Source organism: Vidua chalybeata, chromosome 7, assembly GCF_026979565.1.
Source record: "Vidua chalybeata isolate OUT-0048 chromosome 7, bVidCha1 merged haplotype, whole genome shotgun sequence".
Classification (NCBI taxonomy): Eukaryota; Metazoa; Chordata; class Aves; order Passeriformes; family Viduidae; genus Vidua; species Vidua chalybeata.
The window spans coordinates 29,582,512-29,604,998 of record NC_071536.1 but is presented as its reverse complement, the minus strand read 5'-3'; the positions used below and the strand labels follow the sequence as shown (position 1 = coordinate 29,604,998).

Sequence of the window (22,487 nt, the reverse complement as noted above, 5' to 3'; positions counted from 1 at the left end):
TCCATCATCCCCTGGGGCACTAACAGCTGCTCTCTCCCTCCTTGCAGCTCAATGCATCGCTGTCAGGCTTGCCAGGATACCACCACTCCACAGTTAAGGCAAGCAGGTAAGGCTAAGGCCACCAGGGGAAGAATGAGAAACTAGAGCATTTGGGATCTTCAGCTTGAGAGCCACACTCTCCATTTTGAGTCAGTGCTGTGCTTGATGCAATCCAGCCTGGCAGTGGTACAGGGCATGAGGAGTGCCTGACCAGCTTGCCAGGCTCAGCTGGTATTCTCCTCCTGTCCTGAGCAGCTTGGGGATAGGCTGCCTAAGAGGGATTTATGGCTGGTTCCAAAGTGAGCTACCAGCATCCCTTCCAGCTCCATATTCTCCTCTCTGTGTATTGGTTAGTCCTGGTTTTAAGGTCTGTTACAGTGCATGTAGTGCTGTGTCTGTGATGAGCATCTCTTATGTTAACAGCAGTCCTATGTATAAGGTGCTAATGATGACATCAAACCTGACCTGTTTTGTTTTGGTTTTTTTTTGTTAGGGAGGCAAATTTTGTGCATGTTTCAGTGCAATCCACGTTCTCTTTAGCATCCAATGTGACTTTCTTCGATGTTATCAGCAGTGTGAAAAGCTACATTCGAACCTGCAAATCCCCCACTGAAGCCTGCCAGTTCATATCAAGCCTGAAATCACTCCACAGAGGTAAACAGCATCTGGAAGGACTGTTGCAAGAGGGGAAAGGGATGTTTTATTTGGCTCCTTTTATAAAAGGGGGACAATATGTTGTCATTTGGAAACCCCCCCCTGTATCTTTTTATCTTACTTAAATGGGAGTCATCTTAAGAACCTCCCAGTACAAAAGGGATGCAGATACCAAGCCTTATCTTTGCCACATGTGTAAGAAATCTGCCTCTCTGTGAAAATATTGTGCAGCACAGGATTAGAGACATTGTAGGACAGCCTTTCATCTCTGGGATGTGACACTGGGCCCAGCCAGATCAAAAAACTGTAAGTCTTAATTTCACACGCGCGGCCGGGAGCCAGGGAAATGGTGTGAAAGCCAAGAGACAAAACTCCGCTGGGGAACTCGATTAGAGCCGCTGGAGGCTGCACGGCGAGCTCTGCTCTCCTGCCTGCCCAGTTCAGTGTTGCAGGTTGTAAAATTGGTTCACAATTACTGAGACTTGTGATTTCTGTACTGACTCCTCTATCTGCCCAAGGGCAATGTGGATACAGCACAGAAAGACGTGGAGAAGAACACCAGTGTTGTGCGTGACCTTCTCCAGGTGGACCCCAATGCTGTGCCCTGGCATCTCCCAGCTCTCACTTCCTGAGGGAGTGATGGAGGATGGAGGAGATTTACCTGTGAGGGGTACCTGCAAGGAAACTGCTGCACGTGGTGTTTTGTGACTTTTGGGTTCAAGGCTTTAAGGTTTGGCCTCAAGGAGGATGGAGGGTGGCAACGCTTAGGCTGGGTTTAGTGGGAAACCCCTGGTAATATTTTGGCAAAGTAAACATGCAGATGAGAAGTTTAGTGTGTGCTTTTATTGCAATGTGCTGTATTTTAAAGCCATACTCTGCCCATGGATTGCAGGTTTATTTGGGTAAATCTGCTCAGATTCTACCTACCCATTACCTCTGATACAGTGCTTCTGTAAAGTCAACTTCTAACTTGAAATAAGCAGAGTAAGAAACAAATTATATTCTTGTGTAAATACCTAGAAGAAAACATGTCAGATAAAAAAAAAAAAAAAAAGATCTAGCAAGGAAAGGTTTATATAAGGAGAGTGCCAAATGAGTGACATATTTTCCACAAAATCCTATTTCTCACAAATATTTATTAATTCCATTTAGTCTGACCTCTCAGTAAAAATGTAAATTTGATGTCACAATTTCCATCATTTATCCGCAGTTTTGCTGAATGCTCATTGTAACAAGTCTGACTTTCTAAATTAAAACACTGCTTCAAAGTAATGTAAATGAAAGTACAAATTTTTTGTTTGAAAAATGAAAAAATCCAGTGCTTAATACTGAAATGGAAAAAAATTGGTTTGGTGTAAGCAAAATGTTTTGCTTGATATAAACTTAAAAATTGATTTATTGAACTGTGTCAGGGGATAAATGTGTTTGAGCTTGAGCCAAACCAGATTTCTCTTTTTCATTTCCCCTTCTGCTTCTGAACTGAAACATTTATTACTCACCCCCTCTATTTGCCTGTACAAATGATGGTAGATACACAAGAATTGGTGACATAGGGTAACGTTGACTCCCTCCTAATGAAACAAATATTACTTAAAAAAAAAGAAAAATATTAAAGCAGCACATCAGCTGAATGGGATGCCCAGGGAAAGCAAATGTGCATAATGGTGGGTTCAGAGAGAACCATGCTGATGTTGGCCATCTCTTCCCAACAGCTGGCAGCTTGTGCAGACAGAAGGACCCTGAATGTGACAAGGAAACTTCAGAATGCACCGACTTTGATGGGGTTGCTCTCTGCCAATGCAAAAGTGGGTACTTCAAATACAACAAGATGGACCACTCCTGCAGAGGTATTGCTCTTTATGGGGTGTACTTTGCCTGAATTTTCCTCAAAGTTTCTGTTCCAGTAGGAATGAGTGTGTGCATGTAGTGCTGTGCATGCAAAACCCTCAATATTATGAATAAATATTAGCAGCTCAAGTTTCTTTTATTTAGTTAGGGGGCTTTTCAGCAGACACTGAAGACACAGTCTCTCTCTAGGAATAATATTATCTCTTTCTGGAGCATGCTGTGAGTCACAGTGATTGAGGAGAGGGAGAAAGGGGCCTGGCTGCTTTGGGCTCTAGTTCAGTGGCACAGAGCAGAGATGATGTGTGTCTCTGCCTGTTTTGATTTTGTCTGAACTCTCAGTGAACTTAGGGGAAGAGCTTTAAACTCAAAAGCTTACATTAATATATCATGAGTATTTAAAAATTTGTATCTGAAAATGATTATGAATTTATTTTTCATCTGGGTTTCAAATATAAATTTTAAGCTTAAAGATTGTGTTATTTTTTAGCTACTCCTCAGATCATAAAATTTGGTTTTGCTGCATTTTAAACAAAGTCTTTGCATGCCAGTGATCAAAATGACTTCTGGAGAAACAGGGTGTCCATTCCCCAGTTTGTGGTTGCAGTAAGGCTTTTCTGATGACATATCAATAACAATTGCAGTAGTGGTAATATATTGCTTCTGGCACTGCCTGCTGGGTTGCTCTTGAAATAGGCGGAGATGTTTTGTCAGTTCCAAATCTGAGAGTGAGAAAAATGTGCCTGGAAATAACTCATGTGCTACAGACTCTGGGAGGGACAGCTCAGAGATGGGCATTTCTGCTTGCCAGGTCATGGCCCTGCCTCTCCTTCACTCTGTGGCTCCTTTGTGACAAAACCTTTCCCTTTGTGTTAAAACCTTTCCCTTTGTGTTTTCCTCCCTTCCCCATATCTTGTATGTTGGAGGAAGGATTTTTTTTTTGGGAAAATATTGAGCATCTCCACCAACCCTAGAGAGTCAGAGAAGGGCTTATGTAGTGAGTGAGGAGCTGAGCTGAAACTTGAGAGGTTTCTACCCAATTCTTGTTCCATCATGGACAGTGGGGACCCAGGGAAAGTTACTCCATTTGTCTTGTTCATGTCTCTTGCCAAGCAGTGAAGATAAATACCTGAAAGGCTGTGAGGCACTTGGGTGTGCTGGTTGCAGAGGGCTAAGAGATCTAAGACCTCGTACGTGTGATTACTTATGAAACTTGTTTGCTGTGGAAAATATAAAAACCTCATCTGTAAACAGTGAGGCCTCAATTCCACCTTCATCTCGCTGCTTTCAGTAGGAAACATCTTACTGATCAGCTTGAGAGTGTCTGAGGGACAGGGCTGATGTTGGATTTAGGCTGTAGTGCACAGACATGAGGGCAGCACTGAGTGCATGGTGCCACTCTCTGACAAGATGGCAGATTTTCATTATCACTTGTGCCCATCTGGGCAAGCCAGGTGGTTGGGATTTTTAAAGGCTTTTCCAAAAGCCAAACTATGGGCCTCGTTTGGATATTTAGGGCTATTTTGCTGATAAATATAGCATACAATATACCAGCCTCTTTGAAAATCTCTGCCCTTTTAGTGCCTAAACAGGAACTGAGGTCTCGTGAGCATCCGACCCTCATTGTGGGTTGTGAAAATGTGGTGTTAGTAGCTCCAATTATAGTATTTGCAAAGAGGGAAATGGCTATTGTGCTGCCCTGTCCGGTCTCCCCCGTGGGAAGGCTGGGAGAATTGGCTGCCCTGACCCACAGGATTTGTTCTGTCCTCCTGGTAGCATCTGTCCTCAGGGACATGCTTGGGAAAGCATGCCATGGGCCAGGGAAGGGCTGGGTCTCTGAGCCACAGGAGGTCCAACATGTTGGCCAGGTGCTGTGCTGTTCAGTGTCTCTGGGTCGCTGCTGATTTTCAGCCTTCTCAGTGTCTTCAGGGCTATTTCAGTAACAGAGCAGCAAATCCAGTGTGCCAGCTTTTCAAGGGCATGCTATTTTTACTGGCACAGAGTGTTTCTGGAGTGAAGCAAGGAGCAGTAAAGCAAGTTTCCAAAGAGACCCCTGAGTGTCTTTTGGGAAGGCAAAGGAATCCTAGGCTGAAGAGCACAACTCAATAGCTTTGCTTGGCCTCTGACACTTAGGCCTTTCCTCTGTTCCCTGCTTGTGTTTGGAATCTTGCCAAGTGAGTGTGACAGCGAGAGCTCTCCTGGGAACGTGTTCAGAGGAGCAGCAAAGATGCCAAAGGAGAAAGCAAAGTGGCAGGAAAAGACACAGGGAGGAGAGGAAAATACATAAGCATCAAGTTTTTAAGTAAGACAGAGAAATGCATATTCAGGATCTTGCTTTTCCTCTTTTCTGCTCCTATATCCTCCTGACCTGAGAGCTGCGTGCCAGCGAGGTCCCAGGGCTGCTCCTGCCCATGCCACAGCTCCAGCATTGAAACTGCTCAAGGTGTATGTGCCTCACACACATTCCTGGGCTAGGGCTGAGCTTTGGGGGGGCTCCAGCACCTGTCTGCCTGCTCCTGCAGGCCTTCCCAACATGCAGGTGGTGGGATGGAGCTGGGATACATGGGGCTGCTGTGCTCATTAGAGAAGGCAACTCCAGTGAGCTGTGAGGTGATGCCTCCCTCCCTTCCACTGCACGTTTTGTTACTGCCCAATCCTGTGGTGGAACGTTCACTTCATGATGTTTTCAGTCTGCTTTTGTCAGCCAGTGAAAGGAGCAACAATTCCAGTCTCCTTTAGCTAATGTCCCAGTGAGATGAATGAGCCAGGCAAGGATTCTTTGGGATTTACTATCCTTGCCCTGTCTGTTTGCTGACTGGGGCTCTTAACTCTTTCACAGTTACCTCTGGTCTCTTCCTTTACTTCAAAGAAATCATCTTAGAGGGAGAAAAATATATCTAGTAAAAAAAAAAAAAAAGCATCACACTGTGATGCAGCAGGGGGGCTGTGTAATGAGTGTCACCTTCCCCATCCCCAGCTCTAAATGGAATGAGGGAGGTGGTGAAGGAGTAGTGGGGCTACACAGGGCAAAGAAAGGTGTGCAAGACCAGGTATTGTGGACATCAGCCCTCCCACCATCATGGGTGCCACTTGCTACAGCAAGTGTGTGTCTACAGCCACAGAAGTGATGGAGTGCAGCAGTCTTCCATGTCCATGCATCCTGAGGATGTGAGGTAGGCAGAAGATGGGAAATTTTGCTATCCCTAGGCTTGCAACATCTATTTCTGGGAACTAGAAATCAAAAGGGTCAAAGAGAACCTGTGAGTGTTCAGAGAAAAGCTGCAATAATTAGGGAGACTCAAAGATCTCAGTGGCCTTGGCTTTATTAAAGATAAAGGAGTGATTTGGTGGTGAAAAGGAGAAATCTGATCATGTAACCTTTTCCAATCTAATAAGTAAATGTCCAAACTTTGGAATATGACACTGGGGTAATTCAGACCAGAAAGAAGGTGAATGTTTTTAATGGCTGAGGAAAATTAACTTTATGAGCTTACAGTGCTGTGCTTGATTGTCTGTCACTGAAAATATTAAAATCAGTCTTGGGTGTTTCTCTAAAATGTAGCTCCAACTACTTGATTTGAAACTGGAATTAAATTTAGGGAAATTCTGACAGTTTTAAGCAAATAGTGTTTAAGAGAGGGAAGAATCCATAAGCATTTTTGTTTTCATTGAACAGTTCCCTGTGGAATGTGCTACAGGGGTTTTCCAGACCCTCGGGTGATGTCTTGCAGACCCCCAAGGGCTGCTGCCTGTGCTAGCCCTGGTTGTCACTCTGCCCAAAGTGACTCTGTGTCACTCCTGCCCAGGCCTTTGAGTGGCCACCTTCACTGCCTCTGTGAAAGGCAGCAGATCTGCCAGAGCTCTGGTGGGACTACTGCTGAGAAAAGCAGTGATCTTATCAGTAATTTGAACCTTATAGTTGTGTGTCCAATGTATCATCCCCTTTGCTGTTCATCAGAAGGGTAGTATAATTTCCTCAGATAATTTAGGATAGCTGTCCATAAGCACAGAAATGATTTTATTTTGAAGTGATGGTTCCAGTTTTTCATTAACATTTTGCACATAGCAGTTTTCTGGATTATTTAGACCTAATAAATTCAATTTTTATTGTACAGTAAAATACGATGTCTCAAAATTTGATTTAGCTGCAAATTTGAAAGATCAGAAAAAAAAGTGACATGACAAAAAAAAACATTAGCATCTCACTTCAGGTTACCCTGACTGTGTTTGCATAACATCTTGTTGCAGTACTAACATTTAGAAGTACCAATGCTAAAATAGCCTAGTTTAAATGGGCTTTCAAAATGAAAACTGGAGGCACTTGCAGATTTTTTTACATTGCTATTTTGTGTGAAGCAGTACAAGTGCACAGTGAGTTTTCATTTGGGCAAGAATCTCTGCTGGGAATGACATTGCCAGCAGCCTTCCCCGGGCCAGGCTCCAAACTAGCTCTGCTTGGAAGCCCTGAAATGGTTCCATGCAAGTCAGCAGGAGGTATTATTTACCTTATTCACGTTAAGTGCACGATGTTTTCCCCAAACGAGAGGACATGCAGCCCCCATCCCAGCGCACGGCGTTCCTGCTGTGCAGCCGCGGTGCGGTCGGGCCCCGGGGCGCTGGAGGTGAGGCCGCCGTGGAAGCGGCGCTGGGAAATCCCTGCCGGCTCCACTGCGCGGTGCTCACGGCCCTTCTCTCTGGTTTTAGCCTGTGAAGATGGATATAAGCTGGAAAACGAGACCTGTGTGAGGTATGGTGACTGTTCTGCCCTCCTCCTACCCCACCATCCTTGCTCTGGTGACCTGTTGGCACAACTGAGCTGCTGAAACTCCCTGTTCTTCTCTGTTCCCAGCTGCCCCTTTGGCTTGGGTGGATTCAACTGTGGAAACCGTGAGTACCAAATTTCATTACTTTTATTTTCTGCAGTGTCAGAAGTAGGAGATTTGAAACAAGTAATTGCAAGTGACTGTGTCTAAAATGCAGTAGGTACACACTACTTTTTTCAGTGCTTTTTGTTCCTTCATTTTCTGTTAAAAGTCATTTTGTGGACCTTCTTTCATAAAGCTGACATAATGTCATCTAAGGAAAGGAGATCTCCTTTCCCTGTATAGTCTGTCAGGATAGCACATATAGTGGGCATTCTTGAAGCAAGATATTTGAAGGTCTATTTAAGTTACTCTGACCTATCAGTGAAGGCAATTATTGATTAGGGAAACAAGAACTTGTTTCTATTTCACTTGAAAACTTAAGGCTATATTGCTTATGGGGAGGGGAGAAGGTAGGAAATAAGCAGCTAATCCCCTTGCACGGGGACTGTGGATATGTTACACTGGGGTTCAAAACCACACTGCTGTTTCTCAGCCTCTGTCTCTCCTGTCTGCAGCCTACCAGCTCATCACGGTGGTGATTGCAGCTGCAGGAGGGGGACTGCTGCTGATGATGGGCATAGCACTGATTGTCACCTGCTGCCGGTAGGTACCGCTGCCAGCCCGGCTCAGCCTGGGCATCCTCCCCGTGGATTGCACCATGCTCAGAGCTCCCCATGTGAGCTCCTAAGGACTAAAACATAGCAGAGCTAAGGACCAAAACATAGGTGAAAACATAGGCTCAGCACGTGGGTTAATCTGAGATACTGAAGTATCACACTCTGCTTTCATTGGAGAATTTTTACTTTTTTTTCTCCCCAGCAGTCAGGCTAAACAATGGACTGGGTGTCTCTTAAAGGTACACCTGGAAACCATGTCCTCTAAGGATGGAGAGGCAGGGGAGTCCTTCCCACGCAGAGCTATAAAGCTCTGAAGCCAGGAAGTAAACTCCAAAAGTGCAAGCTAAGTAGAAAGGAGCAGTTTAGGCAACCGGAGAGGTTACTTGCCATTGCTCAAGTGGAATTTGAGTGTATTTAAGGCTATTTTCATTCACCTTTATGGACAAGTCCTGCGTGTGCTCTCACTCTGTGTGTCTCTCCCTCTCACACACACACTCACACCCATACACACCTCTTTCCCATACCAGCAGGTGGCTTTGGACAAGATGTACTTGCCTAGGAATCTCTATTTCCTAATTTATGTAATCTGAAAAGGGATGCCTTGCAGTAACACCCTCTCCCCACCATTCCAGTCCCCAAATCTAGGATTTCAAAGCTCTCTGATAAAGTTGGCAACTGGATTTGTCACTAATATAGATGTGGCAGTGATTTGATTGTGGCCCTGTTACCCCATATTTTGAGCCAGGGGGATGCCAGCAAACCCCAGCCAGGAGATGAGGTGGCCCAGAGTGCAGCTCTCCACAGCGGGGGACTGATTTTCTCATGAGTCTTGGCCTTGGGCAGTTTATGTGACTTCCTGGAGGATACTCTGCTTTGAACTGGAAGTGTCACCAAAGTTCACTCATTAACCATTATGGTCCTGAAGGGACATTTGGTGTCACTCAGGCCAGCTCCTTGAAGGTCTTCCTTCTTAGGAATTAACATAGTGCCTGCAAGTACTATAGTTAATAGCATGGGGGCTCCTATATGTTTTTCTTCCTCAATATCCATGATTTTTTCATTGACTTAGATGAATACACATGCTTTTAAGAGACAAGGGACATAGCTGGAACAGGAGGGGTTCAAACTGAATGTAGGGGGAAAATCCTTTCACCAAGGGAGCAGTAAGGCAGTGGAACAGGTTGCTCAGGGAGGTTACCATGTAACTTTGGAGATTTCAAATCCACCAGATAATGCCCTGAGTTGCATGATCTGACTTCATATCTGATTTGGCTTCAGAGCAGATGACTGGACAACAGTCCGAGGTGATCTTTGCTCCCAGTCAAGACCCGTAACATCAAGCAATGCTCTCTCCTGAGATCATGTCAGAAGTGTATACAAGATAGCAGGATAAGTTGTAAGTTTTCACTTTCCCTCATTCTTTTATAAACAGGAAGAATAAAAATGACATAAGTAAACTGATTTTCAAGAGTGGGGATTTCCAGATGTCACCTTATGCTGAATATCCGAAGAATCCCCGAGCACAGGAGTGGGGCAGAGAGACCATCGAGATGCAGGAGAATGGAAGCACCAAGAACCTGTTGCAGATGACAGATGTGTATTATTCGGTATCTATCCCTAGATTAACTTTTAACCCTTTGTGCCTCATACAGGAAAGAGATATTCCTTTATTTTTGGAAGTGCAGATCCCTTTCCTGCAAGATAAAAGGGCAAAGCAAATGTCTTCCATAACAAGGTATTTTAGGAGTCCTATGGGCTCTAGCTATTACCTGTGGTGAATATCACAAAGAGATATCATTAGGAAGAATGCTGAGGAAATGTCTAGGAATATTTTGGTAAAAATGCCCAAAAATCCCAATCCTAGAGTAGAGAAGGACAGTTAAAGGTTTTGGATAAACTGCTAGGGTTCCCATTTAGCAGTTTTCTCCTGTCCACCCTCACTGATGAAGTGGAAGGTTGAAACCTCTGTCTGGGGAACTTTGCCCCAAAATAGGAAGATGCTGGTCACTGAGGATCCCTCTTTTCCTCCATTCCTTCCCTCTACTGGGTACATAAGGAGCATCCCTTCAGCTCTGAGGGAATAAGGAGTAATAGGCTGAGTAATAGGGCACAGAAAGACACAAGCACAAGTTGTTATGTCATGGTTGGTACCATCTGCTAATGGCTGTATCCAGAGCTGTGGTGCTGCTCTATCATCTGTCACTCATTTTCAGCAACATGTACTTAAGGTGTGTGTGGGTTACTCATGAGAGTGAAAGTCGCAGGATTTCACCCAAATCACACATTCTGGTCTCCTTGCTTTCCAGAGCAGAGAGTATTGCTATTTTCCTGGCTTATATTTTAAGTTTTTCAGTGAGCAAATTTACTGAAATGAAAATGCATTTCCTATTTTTTTTTAAAGACTCTCATTATGCTGGGAACTAGAAGTGGAAACTTTTTAGCAAGCAGTAGGTGATGAGGGTTTTGCATGGATCTGCTCTGTAACAGATTAGACCAAGAGGCTTCATGTTATTCACTGGGTGAAAGGATTGTACAGACTTGATCTTAGACATCAGTCTTCCTCCACCAAGCGTCCCCAGGAGTCTTAGTTACAAGAAGGGAAGAGAAAAGAAGGTCAGACTGTTTTGTATTTGACATATAATTCAAGGGCCTGTGTTGGGAGAGGAGGTACCTATGGTAAATGGGGAGAGAAATGCCCAGGTAATACTCAAAGCAGAAGACTACCTTTGATTTTCTGTAATTGTCTCCTTTAAGGATGGCTCTGAGACAATATCCTTTTAATGAGAGTTGTTTCAATACCTGAGCTCAGCAGTAGATATTTTTTTTAATTAAAAATTAACTGTGTACTTGAACTGCACTTGGCAGAGTCAGGTAAGCTTCAAGTCTGTTCATTGGCCAGATGTTGAAATTAGATTTCATCATAATAATCCCTTCAGGCAATACAGCAAAAACTGTTCTAGATTATAGAGATCATTAGAGATCCCATTGTTCCCTCTAGCTACTGAACCAACAGCAAAGAAATGTGGTAAGGCTGTGCCTGAAGGAGGATTTGAGTGTCAGAATAAAACCTTTTTTTTTTTTTTTTGCTAATACAGCCAACTGGACTGAGAAATCCTGAACTGGAAAGAAATGGACTTTATCCTCCCTACACTGGTTTGCCTGGATCTCGACATTCATGCATCTACCCTGGACAATACAATCCATCCTTCATTAGTGACGAAACCAGAAGAAGAGACTATTTTTAGCAAAGAGTGGAGAGGGAGTGGAAGATTGACACAGTTGTGTGGCCCTTAATTCCCAGGTGCAATCTGTCTCCTGGGTAGCTGAGGCCACATCAATCTTACTCTTCCCATTTAATAGGAAGGACTTTGAACTTCATGCTGAGCATTGCTGCCCTGAGGGACGGTCACAGTTGCTGAGCATCAGAGAGGAGGAGGAAGAGGAGAGAATGGCTCAAGAAGCACATCACTAAAAGACCCAGTGGGAAGCTAACACGTGTACTCCTTATTCATTCTTCATTCTTGGCGCTACATGGGCAAGCATGGATCAGTACAGGCAGATGAACTGTGCCCAGCACTCTGCATTGAATACCACTAGGGAGTGTCTTGTTTACAGATCTCGTTCACTGTTGACTGTGCTTGTCTTCCTAGCCACCCTTCACGCAAAGATTCACTGTGCAATTGCTTTTGGTCAGGCAAGTTTCTCCACTCCATTTTAGACCACTGCCTTGCTGTCGGCTTCTTGCAGGACAGGGAAACTGGCTTGTCTTCTGGCCCTCACCTTTGTACCGGTAAAAATTCTCCAGATTTCTGAGTCCTTGCCAAAGCCCAGTGTCTGGCAACGTTGTCTGAATTCATGGGTTGATTGTCTCCACGGAGTGCAGGAAGGTTAGTCACATCACTGCAATTTTAACAGAAAAAAGGCACAGTTGTTCCTCTGTGCTGCTTTTAAAACCTTCTGTATATAGGGAATGTTGTTGCTTTGTCAACCAGTATTGTTCAGAAGTGATGCCACTACATGCCATCATGGTGCTTCCATATGGGATCCTTTGGGGCTCTGTTTCCCTGCAAGGATTTAAATGCCTGTAGACACAGCAATACAATATTAAATAATTACTCACAGGGAAGAAGAAGATGAGCTGTGACTTCAGAATGATTTTTATGTGGAATCTGTGAAGGAGTAATAATGCTATAGCCTTGGCTGGGCAGAGGAAGCTGAATTCTGGGCAATGAAGGTGGGATATGTTTTCAAACCTCCACAGTCCACCTTGAATTTGTAGGCACTGTGGAGACTTTCAGTGTATTGGAAAAGAGGGCTTACTGCAGTCAGTTGCATTTAAGAAAGAGAAAAACATGATGCTTGCAATCCTAGCATAGCAAAGATCACTTATGTTGAAGTGTTTTTCTTTCTTCCATCCTAGTTTCGAGTGATTCAGACCAGGCAAGTTTCCTCACCCAGGTGTGTTCGTTCATATTAGCAGAAGCTGAAGAGTGTAAGTTATTGCATGTCTCACCAAAGATCAGATTGAAACTTATGGACTGTATTCTGACCTAAAGTGAGTGTTGAAAGAGATCTTATTAATCACAGAACCCTGGAATGGGTTGAGTTGGAAGGGATCTTACAGATAATTTTTTTTCCAACTCCTTGCCATAAGCAGGGACACCTTCCACTAGACCAGCTTTCTCAAAGCCCCATCCAACCTGGCTTTGAACACTTGCAGGGATTGGTTAACTTCTCTGGGCAACCTGTTTCAGTGCCTCACCATTCTCATAATGAAGAATTTCTTTCTTGTAACTAATCTAAATCTACCTTCTTTGCTTTAAAATAATTTCCCTTGTCCTATCCCTACACGCCCTTGCGAAAAGTCCCTCTCCAGCTTGCTTGTAGGCCTCCTTTAGTTACTGGAAGGTGCTCTAAGGTCTCCTTGGAGCCTAATCTTCTCCAGGCTTAAGAGCCCCAACTTTCTCAGACTGTCTTCATAGCAGAGGTGCTCCAGCCTCTGACCATCTTTGTGGCCTACTCTGGCTTCATATCTTCTTATGAGACCACTGAACACAGCACGGCAGGTGGGGTCTCAGGAGAGCAGAGTGGAGGGAGAGAATCCCCTCCCCACCCTGGTTCTGGTGCTGCCCAGGACACAGCTGGCTTTCTGGGCTGTGAGAGCACATTGCTGGGTCACGTTGAGCTCATTGAGCTTCTCGCCAACCAACACCGCAAGTCCTCGGGGCTACTTTCTATTCTCCAACATTTGTGCTTGGGACTGCCCCGACCCACATGCGGGAAATATAATTAAATATCATGAAGGATATTTGCCACTTATCTTTACTGCACTGTTAATCTGAGTCATCCAGAGCCTGTTTAGATACAAAGTCCAGATGCAGTTTCTCCTCTTGAATGTGAATGTGCTTTTAATTCAAGGTGACTGTATAAGGATAACAAATAGCACAGTTCCTTCGTCACTAACTCACCATATCTGTAGTGCGGGCATAAGCTGATATTCCCTTCTCTCCCACCATGCTTTAAAAGACACAGTGCCTGCAACTAAGTTCATTAGGTAGCTCAGCTCACTAAAGCACTGAGGATCACGGGGTGCATCCCCCAAAGTGCCTAACCCCAGTTCAGATGCTCATGTGTTGTGTGGCTGCTCACTGCAGGCAAACCTGGGGTGATGAGGAGCTCTCCATCAGGGAGCTGGTACTTGCATCCTACAGATGGTGTGAGTTCCCAGATCCTTTCCCAGCACTTTGAAGGCTGTTGTGTTCCCTACCAAAAGTCAGTAACAGGTGTCCAGAGGGAAGTGAGACAGCAACAGGCAATTATAAGCTGTGTTGGCTTAGAAGTTTCTGGTCCCTGCTCACATCTGTCTTGTTTTCTCAAAACTTCAAGACAGAAAAGGTGCCACAGATGTGCTTGAGAAGCCATAGCACACAAACACAGTGTCTTTTTTACGCCTCAGCTCTTGTCTTCTATGTAGAAGCAGCAGTGTGAGCTTGCAGAGAAAACAGAGCTTTATGGACACCTAGGGCAGTACCCTTTGCACTTACGTGAACTTTCGGTGACAAGGCATGCAACTTCATGCCTGTCTGATCCACAGTCAGCCTTGCAGCTGGTAATGCACAGCTGATCTCAGCTGTAGGGGAAAGGAATGGATGCTCATGGGAAGTACAGCTGCCTAAGGAACTGTATTTAAGGAAAGCTCTACTTATAGTGTCCAAAATATTACAACAGGTAAAGCACAAGAATTAGCTGTTCCCTGCCACGCTGATCAGAGTTTTCATCCAGGACAGAAAGGACTGCCTTTCCCCCGGTATGGAGCAGAGTTACGTTTTTGTTACAAAAGAAAAGAGGAAGATGCAATTCGTGCTAAATCTAAATCGAAAGCCTATAGACAAGCACTGGACTTTGTTCCTTTTCAGTAAAGCAGCTTGTGATAAGGAGGTGTCCCAACAATTACGAGCATCCCGTGATTTACCCATGTGCCAGCATTTCCTCAGATGGGGAAGCATTGAGGCCTATGCTTATAGGCAAAGATGTTTTACTGCTTGGTTAGTTCAAAGACTAGGAGATGAACTGCTGCGTGTCAAGTACAAAGGACAAAGTAGGGCACACCAACTCAATTGCAGATTAGTCCTTCTGCACAAAGAGTATATGAACAAAACTTCTGGTCTGTATCTGCCAACACATTGCAAATTGCAAGGGATTTGAGTGGAATTGAGATAGGACTATTTCTAATGAGAGCACACAAAAGTTTGCAAGTAATAATTTTAATACCTTAACGGTCTTCAAATGCTTCTTGAATTGTATCTGGAGAGAAAGAGTTTCAGTAAATCCAGCAGGATTTTCTGAATGAGGACTGCAAAACTTGGAATTTTCTGAAAGAGTGTTATTGCACTGAAATTTTCTCTCTGCCAATGCAGGTAAACACTGGGGCATTTCTTATGAGGGTTTATCCATCGCAGCCTGACCTTCTGTTTGGCTTGGGTAAGAAAGGAGTCTCAGAGCCAATGCATAGTCCACAGGAGGAGGAGGAAAAGGGTCTCTCCTGACCTGCCACACCTTCTCTGGATGTCTTAGGAGGCCCTGCCCAGCAGGCAAGAGAGGGGTTTAGGCAGGAGGAGTCAGCACCCAGATGAGTGCAGGTGGTTTCCCCCACAGTGTTCCAGGAAGCTTTTGGGAAGATGACAGAGGCAGCCTGGGGTGATTCAGCCCCTGGGTCTCCACCAGCCCAGCTGCAACCTGTGCTGCAGTGCTGGTGTCTTCAGCCAGGCACCACCTGCTCCCAGCTCCACTGGGACAGAAGGGATGGGTGCAGTGCACTGTGCTGTGTTACAATTTATGATGGTTATTTTGCTGCAGTGTTCACTGCCTCGCCCCAGCAGTATGGACTCACCCAGCCACAGCAGGGATGTGGGCAGTGCTTCAGTGCAGGTTGTCTCTGTGTAAAGCTGCCACCAGGATCCTCTCTGTGTCTGCCATGAAAAAAGTGCTGTTTGGCAGTGGAGTGAGGCTTGTTACTCCTCTTGGGTATAAGAAGGGTCTCTCTATGTGCCCTCAAGCCCACTTTCAAAATCAGATGCTTCTCTGTTCAAAACCTAATTCCCTGTAGGACGTCTAAATACATGCAGCTTATTTCTCATCTCTCTTCTGGATTACTTCTAGCTATCCCAAATTGAAAATTTTGAGCACGCTGGATGATTTTGCCAAGGGGAATCACTCTCCACTCTGTGAGAGGATAGGAGGGAGGTGGCATGTTTTTGGTATGGAGAATGCAAGTGGTTCAGCCAGATGGGGGGAAAGGAAGAAAAATTACACCAACACTGCTCATAAATCTGCTACTGCTCCTGGCTGCTGTGGAAAGTGAGGGAAGCAGTCAGCAATGGCCCATGGGCAGTTATGTGGGTGTATTTTTAATTAAATTTGGAAAAAAATGTTAATTCTGTTGCTTGACAGGAAAAATTGTGAGTGGCATGTGTTTGCTGCTATGGTGCTCTGCCAATTGTACTGACAAAACGCCTTACCCACAAAAATACCCCTGACAGTCAGCACAGGAGAGGCAGTCCCAGTGAACTGATCAGCAAAACACAGATCTGAGGAATCTTTCAAAAGGCATCTTGAACATACAGTCTTCCTGTATCCTGCTGCTTGCCCTGGCCAGTCCTTCCAGCTGCACTGGGGAAATCAGGGTTGTTTCTTCGCACTGTTGAAAGCTCACAGCACTGAATTGGGCTATAAGTGGAAAAAGCGGGCCAGGTTTTCCCCCACACTGGAAGTGTTAGGTTTTATAGCAGCAGTGAATCTCATTGCTCTTGTGGCATTTCCCATAATATCCACTGGCACAGTCATGTACTGAGTTACAACTCATGAACAGCTTTATGGAAGTTATCTGCCTCCACACTGCAGAGTAGTAAAAAGCTTTAAAAATAGCAATAAATTGCAGTTAGAGAGAGATATTTATCATTGTGAAATGGTTTGTGCCAATACTTGTACAGGTTGTTTGCTGGGACCTGAGTGAGCACAGAGTGGGTTTGGACACTGCTGCAGATACGCTGAGTTGCTTTCCCAGGATTGGTCTCTGATGCTAGTCAATGGCCACATCCATTCCAAATCCAGCTGGAATTTTCATTCCCTAATAGTAATCTTCATCTTTCTTCTTTAAATTAACAAGAACGGATGCATTTTAATTACATGCTCTTCCTATGCTGACTAATGTTTTTTCCTCTTTACACACAAAGGATGTAATCCAGCATCCCTACAGTGACTGGAGTAACTCTCCCATGGACTGTAAAGAAGTTTGTTTTAGGCCTGAATTACTCCACCACCAGGGTCACCTGTGTGTAGTACATGCTTTCCCATGGCTCTGTCTCTCTATTTCTGTGATACTGTTCCTGCCTTTCCATGTAGTATCTATTTTTTTTAAAGCATACTTATTACTGTAGCAGGACCTGTGTTATGTGAGAATGAACAAAACAGCTTCAAGACCTGAAACAGTTTCCTGGGAAGAGAATGAATGTGAATTTTGTGTAGTTGTTTTACCGGTCAGCCAGCTTCTTTCCTATCATGTAATATCTAGGGATGTAGAGATGCTTCCTGCTGTCACACATATCAGCTGCTCTTCAGATCACTCTTGCCTGTCCCTTTAGAAATTAAGCAAGATCTTCTAGTTTCAGAAGGGGTATGTCCTATATGCTTGTAAGAGTTTGGGACCTTTTCAATGTACATTTAATGCTTCATTCCCTTGAGCTGCTGAAATTGAAAAGCAGGAGAGAAATTCACAAAGGAGTAAGAAGTACCAAAATTAAAAAAAAAAAATTTTAAAAAAATTATTTTGCAGAAGTGTGACTTCAGTACTGTGAGGTCAAGTGTGGGATGACACCTCTTGTGTGTTTAGTTGTTTAGTCTGTGTTGCATAATATCCTTGTTGAGAGAACACCTAGCAAGGGTGCCTGATGTTCCTCCAAAGTGGTATTGAAATGCTAAATCACTCAGTCTCTATTTCTCTATTATGAAATGCTAGAAGGGATGGGAGTCTTACTTGGGTAAATGACTGCAGCAGGCAGCCCCCAGATCAGCAAAATCCTGTGTGGAAAAGTCCTGTGGAATACAGTAAACACTGATCACTTCTCTTGAATATGGCTATAGAATTTGCTGGACATAAAAAATCTTCAATAAAGTCTGCTAGGATGTGTTTACTTTAAAGACAAAAAAAAAAAAAAAAAAAAAAAAAAAAGAAGCTCATCTATTTACTACCTTAATTTTTTAAAGGAAATTCTGTTAAACTCAGTCATTTGCTTTAAACCCATTAAATTCTACACGATTTTCTCCTAGTGGAAGGTGAAACTTGGTGTGTAAAATCATAATGATTTATTTAAGCAGCTTTTAGAATTGCAGCAGTAAAGCTCACCTATTGTGACCTCTCTTCCAAAAGATAAATTTTCAGCATTTGTTTGTACTTCTTTACAACCTGAACGTAAACCTGCTTTATGTTCTTGACATTGCTCCACTCCCTTCCCTCTGTCTCTGAATGTTTGCTTCCTAGTCTCTGGGGTTCTGAGGATGTTTTCCAAACCAGTATTATTTAAAGCTGTATCATATTTTCAACCTCCACTAATTATACAGTACTGTAGTAGCAAAATATAATTTTTAAGGATTGGATTATTTTTATACCTGCATCCAATATTATTAAATCTGGCGTTCTAGTCAGTATCATAAAAGGATACAATAAAACAATGAATATTACTATGTCCCCGCTTTTTTATTGTCTTTAGCTTTGCCTGTAAAGGGAAACATATGCAATTTTTAGATGGTTTTAGTTATTATTATACATCTAATCCAGAAAATAAGAAATTGCATAGAAAAGAAATTGCTTTTGTTCTTCTGATAGTGCTTCTTGATCGAATAACTAAATTGAAAAGCAAAGAGGAAATGGTTATGCCAAACAAAATTGTGTTCAGCGGAAATACAAGTTGTGTTCTGATACATTCATCTTGGTGGCACCAAGCAACTCAGCTCATTTTAATTTTTCCTCCATTTAATTTTTGCTGGAACTGATAAAGTTGTGTGTTTACGTGTGTGAGTGCATGTTGGAGGGGAGGAAAACCTCAGGAGAGGCGGGTGCAGCAGGGCTGTTTGCAAGGGCAAAGGACTGGACCTGACCACCATGAGATCAGTTCTGTCCCAGTAAAAACCACCAGGGACAGTGAAGAATGCCCAGCTGAATGTCCCTCAAAGGAAGAAGGAGGGCACCTTGAATCCAGGGGAACACCAAGTCCAAATCAGGCTGCTGAGAAGAGGCATGATTTGGAAAAGCATCTGGAGTAATGGCAGGTAGGTTCATTTGGGGCAATTTTTTCCTGCATTGCTCCAGAGCAGTACAACTGTGACAGCAATGAGATGGGACTAAGGTGGGATTAATCTGTTCTATGAAAAGTTAGGTGGCCAGTTTGAACACATGATCTGGCTCTCCCAGTAGCCATGAAAAAAGACACACATCCACAGAGAGCCGCTCACCCCAAGGTAAGAGACCACATACCATGACTGTCTCATGTTATTCTACTTTCTGTGTGATGTTGGGATCTTTTAGGAGATCGGCAGTGTAAAACCATGGGTCACAACATTTCCGTGTGACTAAGTAAAAGATCTTTGGGGTTATGGACAAGCACATGATTTAACAGCACTGCCCACTGCAGATTTGCATGTCAGTGCCTCTGAGACCACTGAATGCATCCCTAGTGTGTGCCCTCAAACTCTTGGGAACCACCTGAAAAGAAGTTAAAGAGCATCTGCTTCCCCTGATTATATGTGAATCTGTATCCATAGCTAAATCTTTGATTTGGACTTCTGAAGCTTTTTTTTTTTTTTTTTAACTTTTAGGTAATTAAAACATATATTTCCACTTATATGTGTCATATATAGTGGAGGAACCAAATTTACATGAAATAGCAAAATATATAGGAATCTAGTAAGGAAAAGGATGGGAAATGTGCAGGAAAGAAGTATTGAGCTGATGCACATAAAGAGCTGTAAAAGACAATTTTTCCTGCTTTGTCTTCTGACAGCATGATTGCCTCTTGATTACATGCACTTTCTAATAGATAGATAAGGCCCTTTACTTTTCGTATTTCTTTTTCCTGCCATAAAAAAAAGTATTGACAATAGAGCAGCTACTGTTACTAAACATAGCATATTTTTTATTCCATAATAATTGTTCAGTGTTCTTGATTGTCATATCTGAGTTTTCACACACAACAGTTTGATTTTACAGCCTCTGGAAAGTTACTGACTTATTTCTGCAAAGGAAGTTTTCTCTGTAGTTCTTTGCAGGACATCACAATTCCTGTGGCTGTGTGAGTCTGTCTGGACTAACAGTCAACTTTTTGTTGCCTAAATGTGTGCTTAATGACTTAATTAGTAAGTGCATCAGAGCTGCTATTTCACTGGTATCAGTTCTCCTATTTTGTTAATTACCTGTGTCTGTTCTCCTAAACCACCATATCTCTATAAATAATTCCCCCAGAAATCACCAAGCAATGGGGCAGATAGAGCCTGTCACCTTCCTTCCTGGAGAGAGCCTGTTGTTACCACTGGTGTGTCACAAAATGGACAGGGAAGGCAAGCAGAGATGAAAACTGCTAGTCTGTGAAGATATATGTCTGTTCAGTGCATTATTTCCTGGAGGAATTGGGCCTTTTGCATTGCAAATGACTCACACTGCCAAAACTGTGATCGTACTTAACATAAACAACCAGGTAGGAATGGAAGTTTAAAAATATAGGTAACACAGCAGCTCCTGATGTGCATTCAGAGAACAGTTCTAATGTGCAGGACTGCACACTCAAGCAGTAGCCTCTAGTGTAGGCAGAAAGGCTGCACCATTTACACCTGCTGAAGACCTGGCCCTCATTCTCAATAGTGCCCTGAGAAGTTCTTTTGGTCCCATGCACTTGCTTCACAGCCAACAGGGAGATTTTAAGACCTGGATTAATCTAGCTGCACCTTGAGGCAGCATTGGAAAATTGGAGTATTTCATGAAGATTGAAGAGTGTAAATCTGGGAGAGGGATATTGCTAGAGGATGGGTGACTGTGCCACTCTCCAAGAGCCAGGTTTGTCCTCCTCTGAACACCCATTCCCACCTGAAGCACCTGCTGGGGTCTGGGGCTCACAGCACTGAAATATGTTATTCTAACAAGACTTTGGGATTAGTTTTTGGATGTCCCCTGAAGCTGGGAGGATGGTGGTGGCCTGAGGTGGAGGCTGGACACTGGCCAAGCAGGTAGGCACAAGGAATTGGGGCCAAACATTTCCCAGGCATTTTCTTCTCTTATTCTGTCAGCTTCCTGACAAAGCAGTTTAAAGGAGGGGCCTGGAGCAATTGAGTGATCTGTGATGGGCAATGGGCACGGGAGGGAGCAGCAGCAGGTCAGGAGCTGAATCCAGCATGGCCTGAAGGAGCCAACAGAGGGAGAGGAGGCTGCCAGGGGGTCACTGTGGGGACTAGGGGTAGGTGTGGGGAGCAGGTCGCACTGGAGGGACTTCAGGGACAGAGATACAAAGGAAGGCACAGGCAAAACCCCCACATTTCAGGCTCAGCATCCTCAGCAGGTTCACAGAGGGACAAGGCCACTCATTTCTTGTGCCAGCAGAGAGGCACACAACCATTTTTGCTGTCTGTAGAGCCAGCAGTGTTTCCTGGTTCAGTGCAAGTTAAAAGTTTAAGGCAACCCTAAGCTCAGGAATGACTTTGAGTAATACTTTTGGTCTCTCTCACCCTCCTTCATTCAAGGAGATACACCCTCTCAGTATAGATTACCCAAGACTGCATTTCTTGTTCTTAAAACAGAAGATCAAACAAAAGCAGATGAAGGGAGAGGCATTTACTGCACTGAGCTGTTACGTGGCATTCATAACCTGCCTGTGTGCTGGCAGTGGGGTTTGCCAGGGGAGACCAGGCCCATAGCCATTAGAAGTGGCATTGCAGGGGATATGGGTTGTTCTTCCTTCTTTTGTCTGGTAATGATGGCATAACCTGTGTTTATTTCAAAGACTTTACTGGCAGTTGTGGCAGGACACAGAGTCACTTAGACCTTCAAAATGAGAGAAATTACACCTTTGCTTGAAAAGGAGGAACTGGAAATCACTGATCTGGCCCAGCTGATCTCAAGCAGTGCATTTCACTGGAGCACAAAGCAGAACAAACACTGAAGAACTTGGGCAGGAGAGGCAGCTAGAAGTAGGAGACTTTGGGATAACCAAGTCCTGCCCACAGAGACCTTTTTTCCCATCTTGGTCTCTCACTGGCCATTTCAGAAGCTTCCTGGAATACAATGTTAAAAAGTCTCAGTCTCCCACCTATTTTCCACACATCACTGTGGTGGTACCTGCTAAACGGCTTTCTGGGCTTTTTGTCATTTCTAGATCTGCTGCAGGCTTTGTGCTCCAGCCTGACATTCCCTGGTTACAAATGTCTCCCTGGCAGGAGTAGGTTTCTTCTCAAGAAAGGGAGGCTGCCACTCAGATAAAGACAAAAACACCCGCTGGCTGTCCTGCCTGCTCCTCCTTCTCTTCGCCCACCACTTTAGTGAGCCTGCAACACACATAAGAGGGCAGCAAGCAAAACAGCCGTGATCACTGCCAGAAGTGATCAGTCCTGTTTCTTTGATGTCAGAGGTGCAGGTGTTTTCTCTTTCATTTTAACCTGTTAATCAGTAAGACGTGCTTTAGCATAAGATTTTGTTTATAAGAAAAAAATAATTGGAGTTTGAGGAATGAAGCTTGTCTGTACTAGTAATTTATTGCAAGAGGAGTGAGCATGTGGATCCCAGGTGCTCTTTTCTAAGTGCATAATTAGCATGCCTTGGGATGGGGTCACCTCTTCCACTTTAAGAACACATTATACTACACTCTTCATTTAATTTGCATGGAAGGTGTTGGTATGGGAAGCTGGCAAGGGATAGCTGGTGCACTGTCAG

General features: G+C 43.9%; 1 protein-coding gene across 1 annotated transcript in view; it reads left to right on the top strand.

Moving 5' to 3' along the window:
• HEG1 (heart development protein with EGF like domains 1) overlaps nt 1-18,256 on the top strand; it is a 51,579-nt gene extending 33,323 nt beyond the window's left edge. The window contains exons 14-21 of the mRNA XM_053948445.1: nt 48-106; nt 533-693; nt 2,406-2,540; nt 7,243-7,285; nt 7,388-7,425; nt 7,919-8,006; nt 9,453-9,627; nt 11,116-18,256. Coding sequence (XP_053804420.1) covers nt 48-106; nt 533-693; nt 2,406-2,540; nt 7,243-7,285; nt 7,388-7,425; nt 7,919-8,006; nt 9,453-9,627; nt 11,116-11,265 — 849 coding nt within the window. The 3' untranslated portion in view covers nt 11,266-18,256. The remainder of the gene's footprint in view (nt 1-47; nt 107-532; nt 694-2,405; nt 2,541-7,242; nt 7,286-7,387; nt 7,426-7,918; nt 8,007-9,452; nt 9,628-11,115) is intronic.
• The last annotated feature ends 4,231 nt before the right edge of the window (nt 18,257-22,487 follow it).